Source organism: Sinohyriopsis cumingii, chromosome 15 (assembly GCF_028554795.1).
Source record: "Sinohyriopsis cumingii isolate HCF-2022 chromosome 15, ASM2855479v2, whole genome shotgun sequence".
Classification (NCBI taxonomy): Eukaryota; Metazoa; Mollusca; class Bivalvia; order Unionida; family Unionidae; genus Sinohyriopsis; species Sinohyriopsis cumingii.
The window spans coordinates 98488007-98502667 of NC_142975.1; the positions used below are offsets into that span (position 1 = coordinate 98488007).

General features: G+C 36.4%; 1 protein-coding gene across 9 annotated transcripts in view; it reads left to right on the forward strand.

The window, feature by feature from the left end:
• The first annotated feature begins 1688 nt into the window (after positions 1 to 1688).
• The window catches only part of LOC149782375 (uncharacterized), a 63968-nt gene continuing 50995 nt past the window's right edge, over positions 1689 to 14661 (forward strand). For 8 of the 9 annotated variants that reach the window (XM_089933756.1, XM_089933755.1, XM_089933757.1 and 5 more), the window contains exons 1-2: positions 1705 to 1810; positions 11889 to 12021. In XM_089933756.1, the coding sequence (XP_089789882.1) occupies positions 1706 to 1810; positions 11889 to 12021 (238 nt within the window). In that variant the 5' untranslated portion in view covers position 1705. Of the gene's footprint in view, positions 1811 to 7135; positions 7210 to 11888; positions 12022 to 14661 lie in introns of all 9 variants that reach the window. The other variant, XM_089933758.1, reaches the window with a different exon arrangement.

Genomic DNA, 14661 nt, shown 5'->3' on the forward strand with positions numbered 1-14661 from the left:
AAGATATATACTGATGGATCAAAAACTAAAGGACCAGACAAAACGGCAGCCGCATTTGTCATCCCTGAATTAAACATCAAAGTAGGACATAGACTACCCCTCCACTGCTCAATATATACGGCAGAATTCTGGGCCATAAAAGAAGCACTTAAATCGGTCGAGACTCCGATGACAGTAATTATAAGCGAATCCCTTAGCGTCATCTTCTCAATACCAAATACGGAGAAAATTTTCTGAAACAAACCAACTTAAAGCTAAAAAGCTTAAACAACAATAAACAGCACATATAATTCCTATGGATTCCATTCCATATAAATATACCAGGCAATAACCTAGCAGATTCAATAGCTAAACAAAAAATTAACGAACCTAGCCACGTCCAATTGGACTATAGTATTAGCGAAATATACAGCCTAACAACATCATTAATGACACACAAAAAATGGCAGCAAAAGATGGAATGACAGTACCCAAGGTGGGAAACGTTACAACATCATTAATGAAGTCAAAAGAAACAGGAAACCACCCGTACTCCAAAGTAAAGATCAAAAGATAGTTAATAGAATATATACAGGTCAAACCAAACTGGCTACCAGTTATGACAAGCACATAGGACCATTCCCACACAATCCTAATTGCTATTATTGCCGGGTGCCTGAGGACCTACCACGCATATTCAATGTATGCCTTAAATTTAGAAAAGAAAGGGACATATTCAAAACAGATCAAAGTAAAATAGGATCCCCAGTTACCTTCCCCGAAATCCTAAACAAATCCAACCTTAACCTGAACAGTACCTATACAAATATAATAACCTACTTACGTAAAACACGTTTAGATAATAAAAAATATAATAGCCAATCATCGATATATCAATAACTAGTAAAATAAGGAAAACTCATTAGGGACCAACCAGATTAGACATCCTTGAACCCTCTTAGAAGGTTCGAATAATCGACAAGGATATCTTATCTGGGACTAAAATAATTCTGATCAATTAACTTCTCATAGGGCACAATTAAACTATATATAAAAACCTATTTAATTTTTTTTAAATAACAAAAAAAACCAATTTTGTCATACAAAAAAATACTATAAAAATACTATAATTAAAAAAAAATAACTATTCATATCAATTGATATAACAATACAAATCGAAAAAGAGAAAACGCAATAGGGACCAACCAGATCAGATGTCCTTGATCTCTCTTAGAAGGTTCGAATAATCGACAAGGAGAACTATCTGGGACTAAAAGTAATCTGACCAATTAACCACAAATAGGGAAAACACATATTAATACCTAAAAATAAAAACATCATAATAATAAACATCATAAATAGGAATCAGGATAAATAGATAGAGGCTACCCAGATTTAAAGATATGGAACCAACTTATATATATATATATATATATATATATATATATATATATATATATATATATATATAGATCACGTTGAAAAATTACCGACCGGATCAGAATTCACCGAGGGTCAAAATGTGATACTACATCTGGGTCGTTATTTAACAGGACATTTAAAAAAGGGTCAGATTTTAACGTGAAATTTTGATCACAGTCGTTGAAAAATGACCCGGCGGGTCAGAATTCAACGATGGTCAAAATTTAACACTACACCGGATCGGGTTTTCCCCTCGGTTTTGTCCCTTGGTTAAAGTTAGATATGCGTGGCTGTATTGTTATTTATGGTACTGGTTGTGATTTTATTGGAATCAGCGATTTACTTGCTCTTGTCGGTACCAGGCATGTGCGGGATCCAGGGAGAAAAATTACACCAGGCAGGAAACTCGGTAAATCAAGGCAAAACTTGTTTCACGTCTTTTTACTCAAATACGCTCAGATATACCTATGATAAGATGTTTATTTATATACAGAGAAAACTTTTTAATTGATAACAGATGAATGCCAACACTTTAAGCCGCCACTATCACTGTTATTGACTGCGGACATGATTTGTCGACTTCATCATCGGTAGCTACGATGTCGTAGCCTCAACTTGATTTGTTGTGGTTGAGGTACGAGTAAGGGTACTAATATTAGTACTACATCATCGGAACATCGCTTGGCCATTTCCTTCAGATAGTGAAAAAAACATCGGAAGTAGGCGTAGTTGTAGGAATACACATCAGTTGGATGTATTTAAAGATTCACCTAATTAGATATGCCTAAATTAGCACAGGAGGACAATGCCTAAATTATATACAGTTCGTAATGCTGTAGCTAACTTTCAGTATTTAGAGTTAACCAAGAAGTATTTTCCCGTGGTGAAATTGTCTTAGCTGGGCCTAAAATCGGGGTTGGAGAGGGTGGTAACGGAATTTCTGTCTCCCCCCCTCCCCCAATGTAGTCACTTGCCACTTGAAATTTGACCGTAGTTTTATTCTTGCACACGTTTATTGGGTATGATACACACATTGAATAATTGACATTTTTTTTTTTGGTATCCTTTCAAGGAAAGTAGGTACCCTTTTGCAATTTCACACACACCCAGCCAACAATTGACCTGACCCGACCTTGGTGGTTATAACGTCATATCCGGTCAAGTTGAACTCGAAGTAAAATTATATTCTTATGAGTAGTTTAGTAATTAGACTACCGTCTTTCAAATAGAATGCAATACTCCATATAAAACTGTATGACATGAACTATACGTTGCTAATAAACAGTATATGAAATGTAGACTTTAAAAAGCATGCTATTAGGCTTATTGGATTTTTTTTTTTTTAAAGACTATAAAATGTATAGTGTTTGTGATGAACTTATAAGTATTTCTTGAACAGAAGTTACAAAAGAACCCACTAAAGCAAAATGTCCCAGTCATCTCTGCCTTCTTGAATATTGAATTTATGGCATTTAAATATTGATTGGGGAATGTTATAAAAATGGCAATCTTCATTTGAATTTGAGAGAATTTAATCCTAGTTCCTTTTGAGCCCCATTTTTGAAATTTTGGCATTTGGGTTGTAGAAATCTGAGTGTCCATTGATCCTTTCAAGAGTGAATGATTCGAGCTCAATTGATAAATGCAGCATGTGTGCATAACCTGGTTGCTTGGCAGAACTTCCAAATTAAGTGATGATAGGTTAGAGTTGACATATGCCTTGAGGCTCCTTTCTCTCCATCCTTGTTCGGGTCATCAACTGTAATTTTCTCCTCTCTTACATCTGTTATGGTATATATGGATCTATTTTCCCTGTCACTGAACATGGGCATGATGATCAGTGTATTGGTCATCTGTCTTCAGATCACCTATTTGAACAAGGGCATGGTGATCTGTATTGGTCATCTGTCTTCAGATCACCTATTTGAACAAGGGCATAGTGATCTGTATTGGTCATCTGTCTTCAGATCACTGACATGAACATGGGCATGGTGATCTGTATTGGTCATCTGTCTTCAGATCACCAACTTGAACATGGGCATGGTGGTCTGTATTGGTCATCTGTCTTCAGATCACCGACATGAACATGGGCATGGTGATCTGTATTGGTCATCTGTCTTCAGATCACCTACTTGAACATGGGCATGGTGGTCTGTATTGGTCATCTGTCTTCAGATCACCTACTTGAACATGGGCATGGTGATCTGTATTGGTCATCTGTCTTCAGATCACCTACTTGTAGGTCCTGAACATTCTTTCAAGTCTTCACCCATTTTGGACTTGAGTTTGATCCTCAGCATCTCCATTGCTTACATACGTTTGCATTCCCTTGCTTTATCCTTGGCTTGGAGTCTAGCTAACTCAAGTTTTTTCTCCTTTTCATACTAGCTTCTTGTCTTTTTCTTTCTCTCATTCTGCTGCTTGTATTTCTCTTTCTTTGCCTCATTCTGCCACTTATACCTTGTGTTCCCTAACACTTCACTTCAAAATATTTTCAGGCAACTGGTCCCCTTTAGAATCTAACTTATCCTTTCCAATTAACTTAAGTTCCATCTCCATCCCTAGTTTACTTGTATTGTGTCACAAGAACTAGGTCCTCTACCCACACTCTAGTATTACTGCCCTATTATAAAACTAGTTCCACGTGTATTTACTTACTTCTGGTATGGCCCTACCTATGGACTCACTGAAACCAGACTATCCTTTGCACAAACAATCAATGAATGGTCAGCACAACATGCAAATTCAGCGTAAAACTTACACACCAAACAAGGTATAATTGCTACTGTGGTTTCACCTAATTAACTCTTCTCAAAATAATACAAAGGTAATTTTCCCCCCGAATTTCACAAATTCTGAATATGATCCTTTCTCTCCAATGGTGTGAATAATATCATTTAAGGCATGTGTATCAATCTCTTACATTGTTACCATTGTAACATGAAAATTCATTGCAAGAAAATTGCATACACTGAACATATAAAATGAGCAGACAATGGTTCGATTCACTCCAATCGATATTTCTGCACAAGCATTACCAAAATTATCAGTATTTGGATACATTTCTTTCTATTCTATATTTGCTCAGAATCTTGACTCAAATGTCCTAATACCTATATAGGATTTATTACATGACAGGGGTGGTTATTGTTATTGGAGGATGATTGGTCATGATGTTGTTGCCTGCATCAACTGTATAACATAAGATAAAATTAATGGATGGAATAACACATCCGAGCCAGTATACAGAATAGAACAACATGACCCCCATATGTAGAATATAGCAATTTAATCAATAGTATAAACAATAAAATTGAACATGATATTTGAATGATTCACTGTCTCTTAGAAATAACATTAATAAATATATAAAAAGTGAAATTAGCTTTTTTTGTTTATACCTAAAGAACAAATTTCATCACGAAAATGAGTGAACATTCGAACTCAATTGTCCAGCATGCCTGCGTGACCTGGTTGCTTGCTATTACTTCCAAATTCAATGTTAGAATCAATGTACATGTGTTCCTTTAGCTCCTCTCTCTCTCCCTTCAGCCTCACCAGGTCATCAACTATAATTTTTATCCCTTCTTTGTCTCTCTGTGAGTATGTTCATGGAGCTGTTTCCTCTTGTGCCTACTCAAGACTCGCTCTCTTTTATGTAGCAAAATCTCTCTGTACCTTTAAAGTCCCATGTCCCTCACTTCCAGATACCCATCACTTGGACACTTTATAACAAGAGATACTTTTACTCCCCTGGAGTCAAGGACTGCCCCTTTCACAATAAAACTTGTACTTACTAATTTGGCAAGGAAAAATACTTACAACAATGAATTTTGTCTGGGAACACCCTCCCCTTATTTAACTTAGCCAGTCAGGATTACATTTATGTAACTGTCAAAAATTAACACACCCATCAAGGTTAGATTCATTCTCTATTATTCCACCCTTATTAGACAAACCGATTCCAGGTGTTAATCTTCACTTTATGACACTTAGTTCAAATGTCACAAAATTGACTCTGGATTGTCTCCACTTTGTTGCTTTTCTGCTACTTAAACCCGGATTTACTTTGCCTCTCCATCTCTCAGACCATTTCTCCAATTAAAAGTGAATCATGCCCCTAACCATGGATGTTAAACTATTGCAGTTTGGTGATTTATTATGCTATCTATCCCCTTAATCAGTTTTAATTAGACATCACTATAAACTGCCACATTGCAGACATCATTTAGTGAGCAATATGACTGAAACATTGTTATTTTAATTTGTCAAATGTACCACTCGCCATAGCTAATGTACTACTGTGACATCTGCAAAAACTTGCACCATTACATACCGTATACAGGACTTTCCATTAGATTTAACGTTGAGTTAATAAAGTAGATGGGGGTGGGGTTGGGGTTGATTTGTTTAAAGTAGCTGGGTGTAGAGTAAAAGTAGCCAGGTAAATCACCCAGCTCCTGGCTGGTAAGGAAACCTGGAAACCCCTGCATATATATATATATATATATATATATATATATATATATATATATATATATATATATACAACAACAACATTTAATACTGGTATGTTTGTTCTAGCATGAATAAATATCAACTTCTTACTCTGGTAGTATCATAACTCTCAGCCATAATAATAATTCCAGATATTATGGCTAATGGTCTGAGACATACTTAATAAACTTTAAAACCCATGGCAAAGAAAATGGTTGATGAACATACATGCATGTACATAATAAAAAGGCTGGAATGCCAGTGTGTAATAAAATGAATATTGATCAACAGGGAATAGATTAATAACTTACATGCAGAAAAAAATTGATATACACTCTAATCTATCAACTGTATTTCTGCTCAGGTTTTGATTACTTTTTTTTAATAGTCTTGTATTAGCAAGTTTTTTTTATGAGTTTTATTTTGAGTAAAAATCTACACATACAGTTAAGATAGTCTTGTATATGATTGGCTGAGATTGTTACCACTCTAAATCTAGAAATTATATTTCTAATCCAATTTCCAGAGACTGAATTCCAATTGGATTTATCTCCACAGTAAGCTTGAATGTATCAAAATGGTTAATATTGTAACTTAGATCAGCGGATGTTAATCTAGAGAACAGATTTCCAACCGACTATCTTTAAATTTAGTGAATGGGTTTATTGTAATCAAGACTGTGGATGACTTCAATTATGAGCAAGAGATAGTGTATAGTAGCCGTGCCTGAATCATCAAAAAGAATTTTTATTAGGATGTAGGCAGATAGGTGAAATCAAGATTATGTACGCTTGGGAGACATTTTATACAGGATGTATTCTTCCACTACTACATAAGCATGCTTGGTGAAATGGTCAACTGTTAAATATTGTACATGTCCTTTAGGTAAAGTGTACCAGTATGTACATGTCTTTCAGGTAAAGTGTACCAGTATGTACATGTCTTTCGGGTAAAGTATACCAGTATGTGCATATCTTTCAGGTAAAGTGTACCAGTATGTGCATATCTTTCAGGTAAAGTGTACCAGTATGTACATGTCCTTCAGGTAAAGTGTACCAGTATGTACATGTCTTTCAGGTAAAGTGTACCAGTATGTACATGTCTTTCAGGTAAAGTGTACCAGTATGTACATGTCTTTCAGGTAAAGTGTACCAGTATGTACATATCTTTCAGGTAAAGTGTACCAGTATGTGCACGTCTTTCAAGTAAAGTGTACCAGTATGTACATGTCTTTCAGGTAAAGTGTACCAGTACAACACTCCAGTATGATAAATCTCATTCCAGCAGATGAGGAACAGAGGAGCATTCAGGGTGAGATTTTTCACATGCAAAACAATTTTATTAAAATTATACTATGTGTATTTTCCCCCTGAGTTCAAGCTGGAATAATGGTGAAATAAGCATAGCTCTCATTGCTTCCACTGCATTCTGGACATTCAGATGAACCCACTGAGTCTTAGAACTGGGATATGTTTGGACCTGCAATAGGTAGCTATGGACTCTCAGTTTTGTGAAACTTAGTCCAGTGGATGTATACTTTTCTCTAAAAGTTGTAAAATAAAATCTCTAACTTTGCAAGAAAGACAATTATGACAGAAGTATGGATTTTTTATATTCAAAACATGAAGAAGATAAAGTGAAACTTTGGCTGAGAAAAAAAATATAGCAAATAAGATTTCATATAAGAACAAATTTTATCTATTTTTCCTTGAATGTAATGATTGTATGCCCTTTGATGGACTACTGTTTCTCTCATCAGGGGACCAATTGTCCTATTAGAACCTCAATTTCTGGACAGTGAAGACACATATCAAAAGAATTTCACCAGATGGGATTGGTTTTGTTTGTTTTGTTTTGTGGCACAGCAACACAAGTAGGTTATTTAGTGTTGGAGCTTTTGGGCTAAAGTGCCTTGCCCAAAGACACCAAGGTACTCGACATCCACTGATCCAATAGCAGATACCCATACCCGTTTAGATGTGAATATAGGATGCTAAGAACTGTTCCACAAGGACTCCTAACACCAATAGTTGCATCTTGCTACATCCAGGAGTGAACATCAGGTCCATAGTACATTTCTAAGCATGTGGACATAAGACTTATTGTACATTTCTAAGCATGTGGACATCAGGACTGTTGTACATTTCTAAGCAGGGGCCTCGACTGGCCGAGTGGTCTAAAGCATTCTCCGTTACGGATCACTGCCATCTCACCTTTGTCTGCGTGGGTTTGAGTCTCGGATTCTGCCAATGTGGGTACGTGTGAAAGCTTGCCAGTAGCTTCTCGTGGGTCGGTGGTTCTTTCCGGGCTTTTCCCGGGTTCTTCCTCCACCATTAATACTGGCCGCCATGTATAGCCTATCGTGTGCTGAAAAATGGCGTTAAACCCTACAACAACAACATCTCTAAGCATGTGGACATCAGGCCTGTTGTACATCTCTAAGCATGTAGACATCAGGCCTGTTGTACATCTCTAAGCATGTAGAAATCAGGCCTGTTGTACATCTCTAAGCATGTGGATATCAGGCCTGTTGTACATCTCTAAGCATGTAGACATCAGGCCTGTTGTACATCTCTAAGCATGTGGATATCAGGCCTGTTGTACATCTCTAAGCATGTAGACATCAGGCCTGTTGTACATCTCTAAGCCTGTATACAGCAGACCTGTTGTACATCTCTAAGCATGTGGACATCAGGCCTGTTGTACATCTCTAGGCATGTAGACATCAGGCCTGTTGTACATGTCTAAGCATGTATACACCAGGCATGTTGTACATCTCAAAGCATGTATACACCAGGCCTGTTGTACATCTCAAAGCATGTGGACATCAGGCCTGTTGTACATCTCTAAGCATGTAGACATCAAGCATGTTGTACATTTCTAAGCATGTATACACCAGGCCTGTTGTACATCTCTAAGCATGTAGACATTAGGCTCATTGTACATCTCAAAGCATGTGGACATCAGGTACATTGTACATCTCTAAGCATGTAGACATCAGGCCTATTGTACATCTCTAAGCATGTATACATCAGGTCTGTTGTACATCTCTAAGCATGTATACATCAGGGCTGTTGTACATCTCAAATCATGTAGACATCAGGCATATTGTACATCTCTAAGCATGTATACATCAGGACTGTTGTACATCTCAAAGCATGTAGACATCAGGGCTGTTGTACATCTTTGAGCATGTGAACATCGGGCTTATTGTACATCTCAAAGCATGTGAACATCGAGCCTATTGTACATCTCAAAGCATGTGGACATCAGGCCTGTGCATCTCAAAGCATGTGAACATAGGACCTATTGTACATCTTTGAGCATGTATACATCAGGGCTGTTGTACATTTCTAGGCATGTGAACATTGAGCTTATTGTACATCTCAAAGCATGTGAACATCGGGCTTATTGTACATCTCAAAGCATGTGAACATCGGGCATATTGTACATCTTTGAGCATGTAGACATCAGGCCTGTTGTACATTTCTAAGCATGTGAACATCGGGCTTATTGTACATCTCAAAGCATGTGAACGTTGGGCTTATTGTACATCTCAAAGCATGTGAACATCGGGCATATTGTACATCTCAAAGCATGTGAACGTTGGGCTTATTGTACATCTCAAAGCATGTGAACATCGGGCATATTGTACATCTTTGAGCATGTAGACATCAGGCCTGTTGTACATTTCTAAGCATGTGAACATCGGGCTTATTGTACATCTCAAAGCATGTGAACATCGAGCCTATTGTACATCTCAAAGCATGTGGACATCAGGCCTGTGCATCTCAAAGCATGTGAACATAGGACCTATTGTACATCTTTGAGCATGTATACATCAGGGCTGTTGTACATTTCTAGGCATGTGAACATTGAGCTTATTGTACATCTCAAAGCATGTGAACATCGGGCTTATTGTACATCTCAAAGCATGTGAACATCGGGCATATTGTACATCTTTGAGCATGTAGACATCAGGCCTGTTGTACATTTCTAAGCATGTGAACATCGGGCTTATTGTACATCTCAAAGCATGTGAACGTTGGGCTTTTTGTACATCTCAAAGCATGTGAACATCGGGCATATTGTACATCTCAAAGCATGTGAACGTTGGGCTTATTGTACATCTCAAAGCATGTGAACATCGGGCATATTGTACATCTTTGAGCATGTAGACATCAGGCCTGTTGTACATTTCTAAGCATGTGAACATCGGGCTTATTGTACATCTCAAAGCATGTGGACATCAAGCCTATTGTACATCTCAAAGCATGTGAACATTGGGCATATTGTACTTCTTTGAGCATGTAGACATCAGGCCTGTTGTACATTTCTAAGCATGTGGACATCAGGCCTATTGTACATCTCTAAGCATGTGAACATTAGGTCTATTGTACATCTCTAAGCATATGGACATCAGGCCTATTGTACATCTCTAAGCATGTAGACATCAGGCATATTGTACATCTCTAAGCATGTGGACATCAGGCCTATTGTACATCTCTAAGCATGTGAACATCAGGCTTATACATCTCAAAGCATGTGGACATCAGGCCTATTGTACATTTCTAAGCATGTTGACATCAGACGTATTGTAAATCTCTAAGCCTGCAGAGGGGTTAAAGTGACCAAAAGTACCCTGGTATGAAGATCTATAAAGTTATTACAAAAGCTTGCAATGCTAATCTGTGATCATGGCATCTGTTACAAAAAGTGAAGAAAAAATCTTTAAATGACTTTTCTTTTAATCTGCTCTAAAGTGGGGAAATTTGAGGAAAGGCATTCTGGTTAAAAGGTCTTTACAATTTGTACAGATCAAACTGATTTGCCATTAAATATGGCCTTTGTTTCTAAAAAATATAAATATGTTAAAGTGTCCTCTAAACAAAACTTTGGAAAAATTCATCAGCATCCTGGCATGAAGCCATTTAAAATTGCTAACAGTGATCATAATCTTATCTAATATGGTCACTAGGAATGGAAACAAAACTTTAATTGACTTTAGACTGCCTCACCCAACCACTCCCAACCAGCTGATCAGCCAAATATAATCCAACTCTTGGCATAAAGGCCTTTTGTTATTTTTAGAAATGGTGTTGATTTATTGTCTAATATGGATGGCAATGTAAAACAATGGAGAAATTTTAGTGAATTGTTTCATGACCAGTTTACAGTATTTCAAGAAATTTTGGCAGTCATCCTACAGACCCCGATGTTTTGACCAACCACTCTTGAATCGGACTATTAGGCATGTGTCAGCCAGGTGAGTAATCTCATGTCCACCTGGTGTTATCATTATTGATGTCCACCTGGTGTTATTGTTATTCATAATACTATGACCACATGTCCTCTTAGAAATGGTTTAATAAGCAGCGTGTAGTAAAAAGTGGCATTGTTTGAAATACCATAGTCATCAATATATAGGCCATAAGTTGAATTGCTTGCTGGTGTACCAACAGGATTTACATGTACCTGATGTGAGTCCTTTGGGCCATCATAAAATTAACCAATGTTTGTGTTTCTTATCAAATAAATTTGCTTTTTAAAGTCTTGTATCAGTTAACACAAGTTAATCAAAGGAAATATTTAGATGTTATATCCCAGTTAGGCATATGGGAGTCCACATACAGTAAGCAGTAAAGGGACACAAGTATGCAAGGGATGTTACGGGTAGACTGTGTCAGTGACACAATCTGCAGAATATGTCAGGAAAAAATGGCTTCATAGAAAAAAGGTAAATCAAAAGTGCTTCCAGAAGAATTTATTCCAGTGATATGGAAAGCTGGACATTGAACTATGTAAGGTTATATCCATATAAAGTCCTGCACAAAATTGACCTCTGACCACTGGGGAAAGTTATTATATTGAATCTAGAAATGGGAGGAGAAGAACTCATGATTCATTACTCATGTAAGTGTATGTAATAGCAGTAGCCCTGTGTAATCAAATCATCTTGATGCATATAAAATGTATTCTTTCTTTTCCAGGCATTATGTCTTATCTTCCAAGTGTTTATCAAGTCCATGGTTGCCACTCCATTGTACAGCAATGGTTTATATGAGCATTGGGATCCAGGCACAAACAAAGTACTATTCTGCAGAGAAGTCCTTGTTAAACGAGGTAATTGAAGCTTGTAATGTTTCTTCATGGGATGCCATCACATGATGTTTTGAACAATTTAGCCAGAACATGGTAAACTGTTTTTAATTTTGCAGTCTTAAATTTTGAACAAAACACTGACATAATAATATCAATTATTGTTATGTCATTGTGACACAGACAAAAAGACTGTCTTTAATTGCAAATTAATGCATTATTTGCTGTTATTATATCAAGTTATCTCTTTTCAAAAACATAGTCCCCATTCCAAGGTGAAAAGCTCACCTATTGGTTACTTATTTATAGTAGGATTTCAATAGTATACTGCATTTAGTAATTGGGGGTCTTGAATAAAAACTGCAGGAGGATTGAATTTTGATCTTGGAGTGAGATAGCAGGTAAGTATTACTAAATTAAATATGGTTTCATACACTAAAACTACATTACATTATCCTTCTTTGCACACATAACTCTTCAGCTTTGGAAATCAGATTTAGCATGCTAAGGTGCCAGAACATAGGACTGTATATACATAAAATTAACTTGCAGTTTAACATGAGTAGGAACAAATTTGTTGTATTATACATTAATCTGACGTACTGTTTAAGAAGATGGTAATTAAGCCATAACTTTGTTCTATACAGTTGAAGAAGATGGTAAGTAAGCCATAACTTTGTTCTATACAGTTTAAGAAGATGGTAAGTAAGCCATAACTTTGTTCTATACAGTTTAAGAAGATGGTAAGTAAGCCATAACTTTGTTCTCTACAGTTCACCAGTTTAGTCAAGAACTGTATTTACTGTAATTCATCTAAGTTTTCATTAAGAAAATATTTTAAAAAATTTCACAGTACAAAAACTATATTTAAAAAATATTACTTCTGGGTAGTGACCATCTGTGAAAAAAAGAATGGATCAGAAACAAGCAATATCTTTCCTACCTGCCAGTCTTCCCATAGTAATGTTAAGAAACTAGTATTGATTATTGCCTCATTTTCCTTACACCTGCTTTATATTTTTTTTAAATTCATGTTTCTGAACAAACAAGTATTAAATCATTAATATGTAATAATAACTTATAAGCTGTCAAGACAAATACTGTATGTTTGAAAGAGATTGACACCTGGTGATTGGGATGGCCAAAGTTATGCAAATTCAATATTTCAACACCTATATTAACCTGTTAAACTAGTCAATCTAGTTACAATAAAAATGTGAAATAAAAACTCAGACTTTCTTATGATTGAATTTGTGTGCTTTTGTGAGATATATGAATGAAGCAAAAAAATATGTTGGTGCATATGATCATTAGGGTGTGTTGTCAGGTTTGTGGGCATGTCAGTGAAAGGTTACATGTCATTTGTAATCTTGAATTGTTAGATGACAACTGTGATCTCCTAAGTGCACAAGGGCACTGCTTTTTAGTGATGGGTTATTTTTAATAGAAAAATAATATCTTTGAATAAGCAGTCAATCACTGTTCTGATTATGAGAGCCATTGTCCCATCACACCGAAGATTCCATTAATGTGTGAAATACCTAGAGATCTGATTGAAGTTGTGCTTTTATGTCAATAGTGTGTCAAATAACTTTACTATCCAGGTGAATGTGGAATAGTCAAGACTTGATTGAATACAAATGATAGAATCATGCTAGTGAAACTGAAAATGAACACAGCTGTTGTTTGAAAAATCAGATTTGCTGCCAGGCATAATAATTGTGAAAAGTATAGCACTTAAATGCCAATGCAAAATTTTAACAATTTAATCAGATTGAGATGCATGTACATACCAATATATATCAAGGTTCTTGACATTATTCCAGCAAGAACCATGCAAATACTTTACCTTGCTCTCATGTGTTGTCCATGGACACCCCAAATCCATTATGCTGAGCAAAGTTTTATGGCAGACAGTCCCCATGGCAAGGTCAAGGGAGATAACTTTTCACAGCCTAGCCTGTTGTATGCAGAAAGTTGTTGTTGTTGTTGTTGTGGGGTTTAACGCCATTTTTCAGCACAAGATAGGCTATACATGGCGGCCAGTATTAATGGTGGAGGAAGAACCCGGGAAAACCCCGGAAAGAACCACCGACCCTCGAGAAGCTACTGGCAAGCTTTCTCACATACCCACATTGGCTGAATCTTAGACTTGAACCGCCGCAGACAGAGGTGAGATGGCAGTGATCCGTAACGAAGAGCGCTTTAGACCACTCGGCCACTCGGGGCCCCGTATGCAGAAAGAAGCATATTGATGTTTTATTATCTAATTAATTGTGACTTTGTGTTGTTTTTGTTGTTATTGGTTTTCATGTGTCAACAACAAAACAAAACATTACAGTAAGCTAAATAACAATGATAAAATAAAACTTGACTAATTTCAGTGGGTCCATGCATTTTATAAGAGAGTGATATAAAATATGGGGTTTATAGTGAGGTTCAGAAAAAACATACATTTCATGACCTTTGCCCATTGTGTGATCCTACTTATTTATGCACACTTGTCAACATAGTTTTAAGAGGAAATGAATTGGTCTTTGGTGGGATAATATAATTAAAGTCCTTTTATCGGGATTGGGGAGAATTTCACATTGAACATTTATAGAGATTTGAACAAAAACTGGACAATATCCCTGTTCTATAGCTATGTTTATATATACTGTT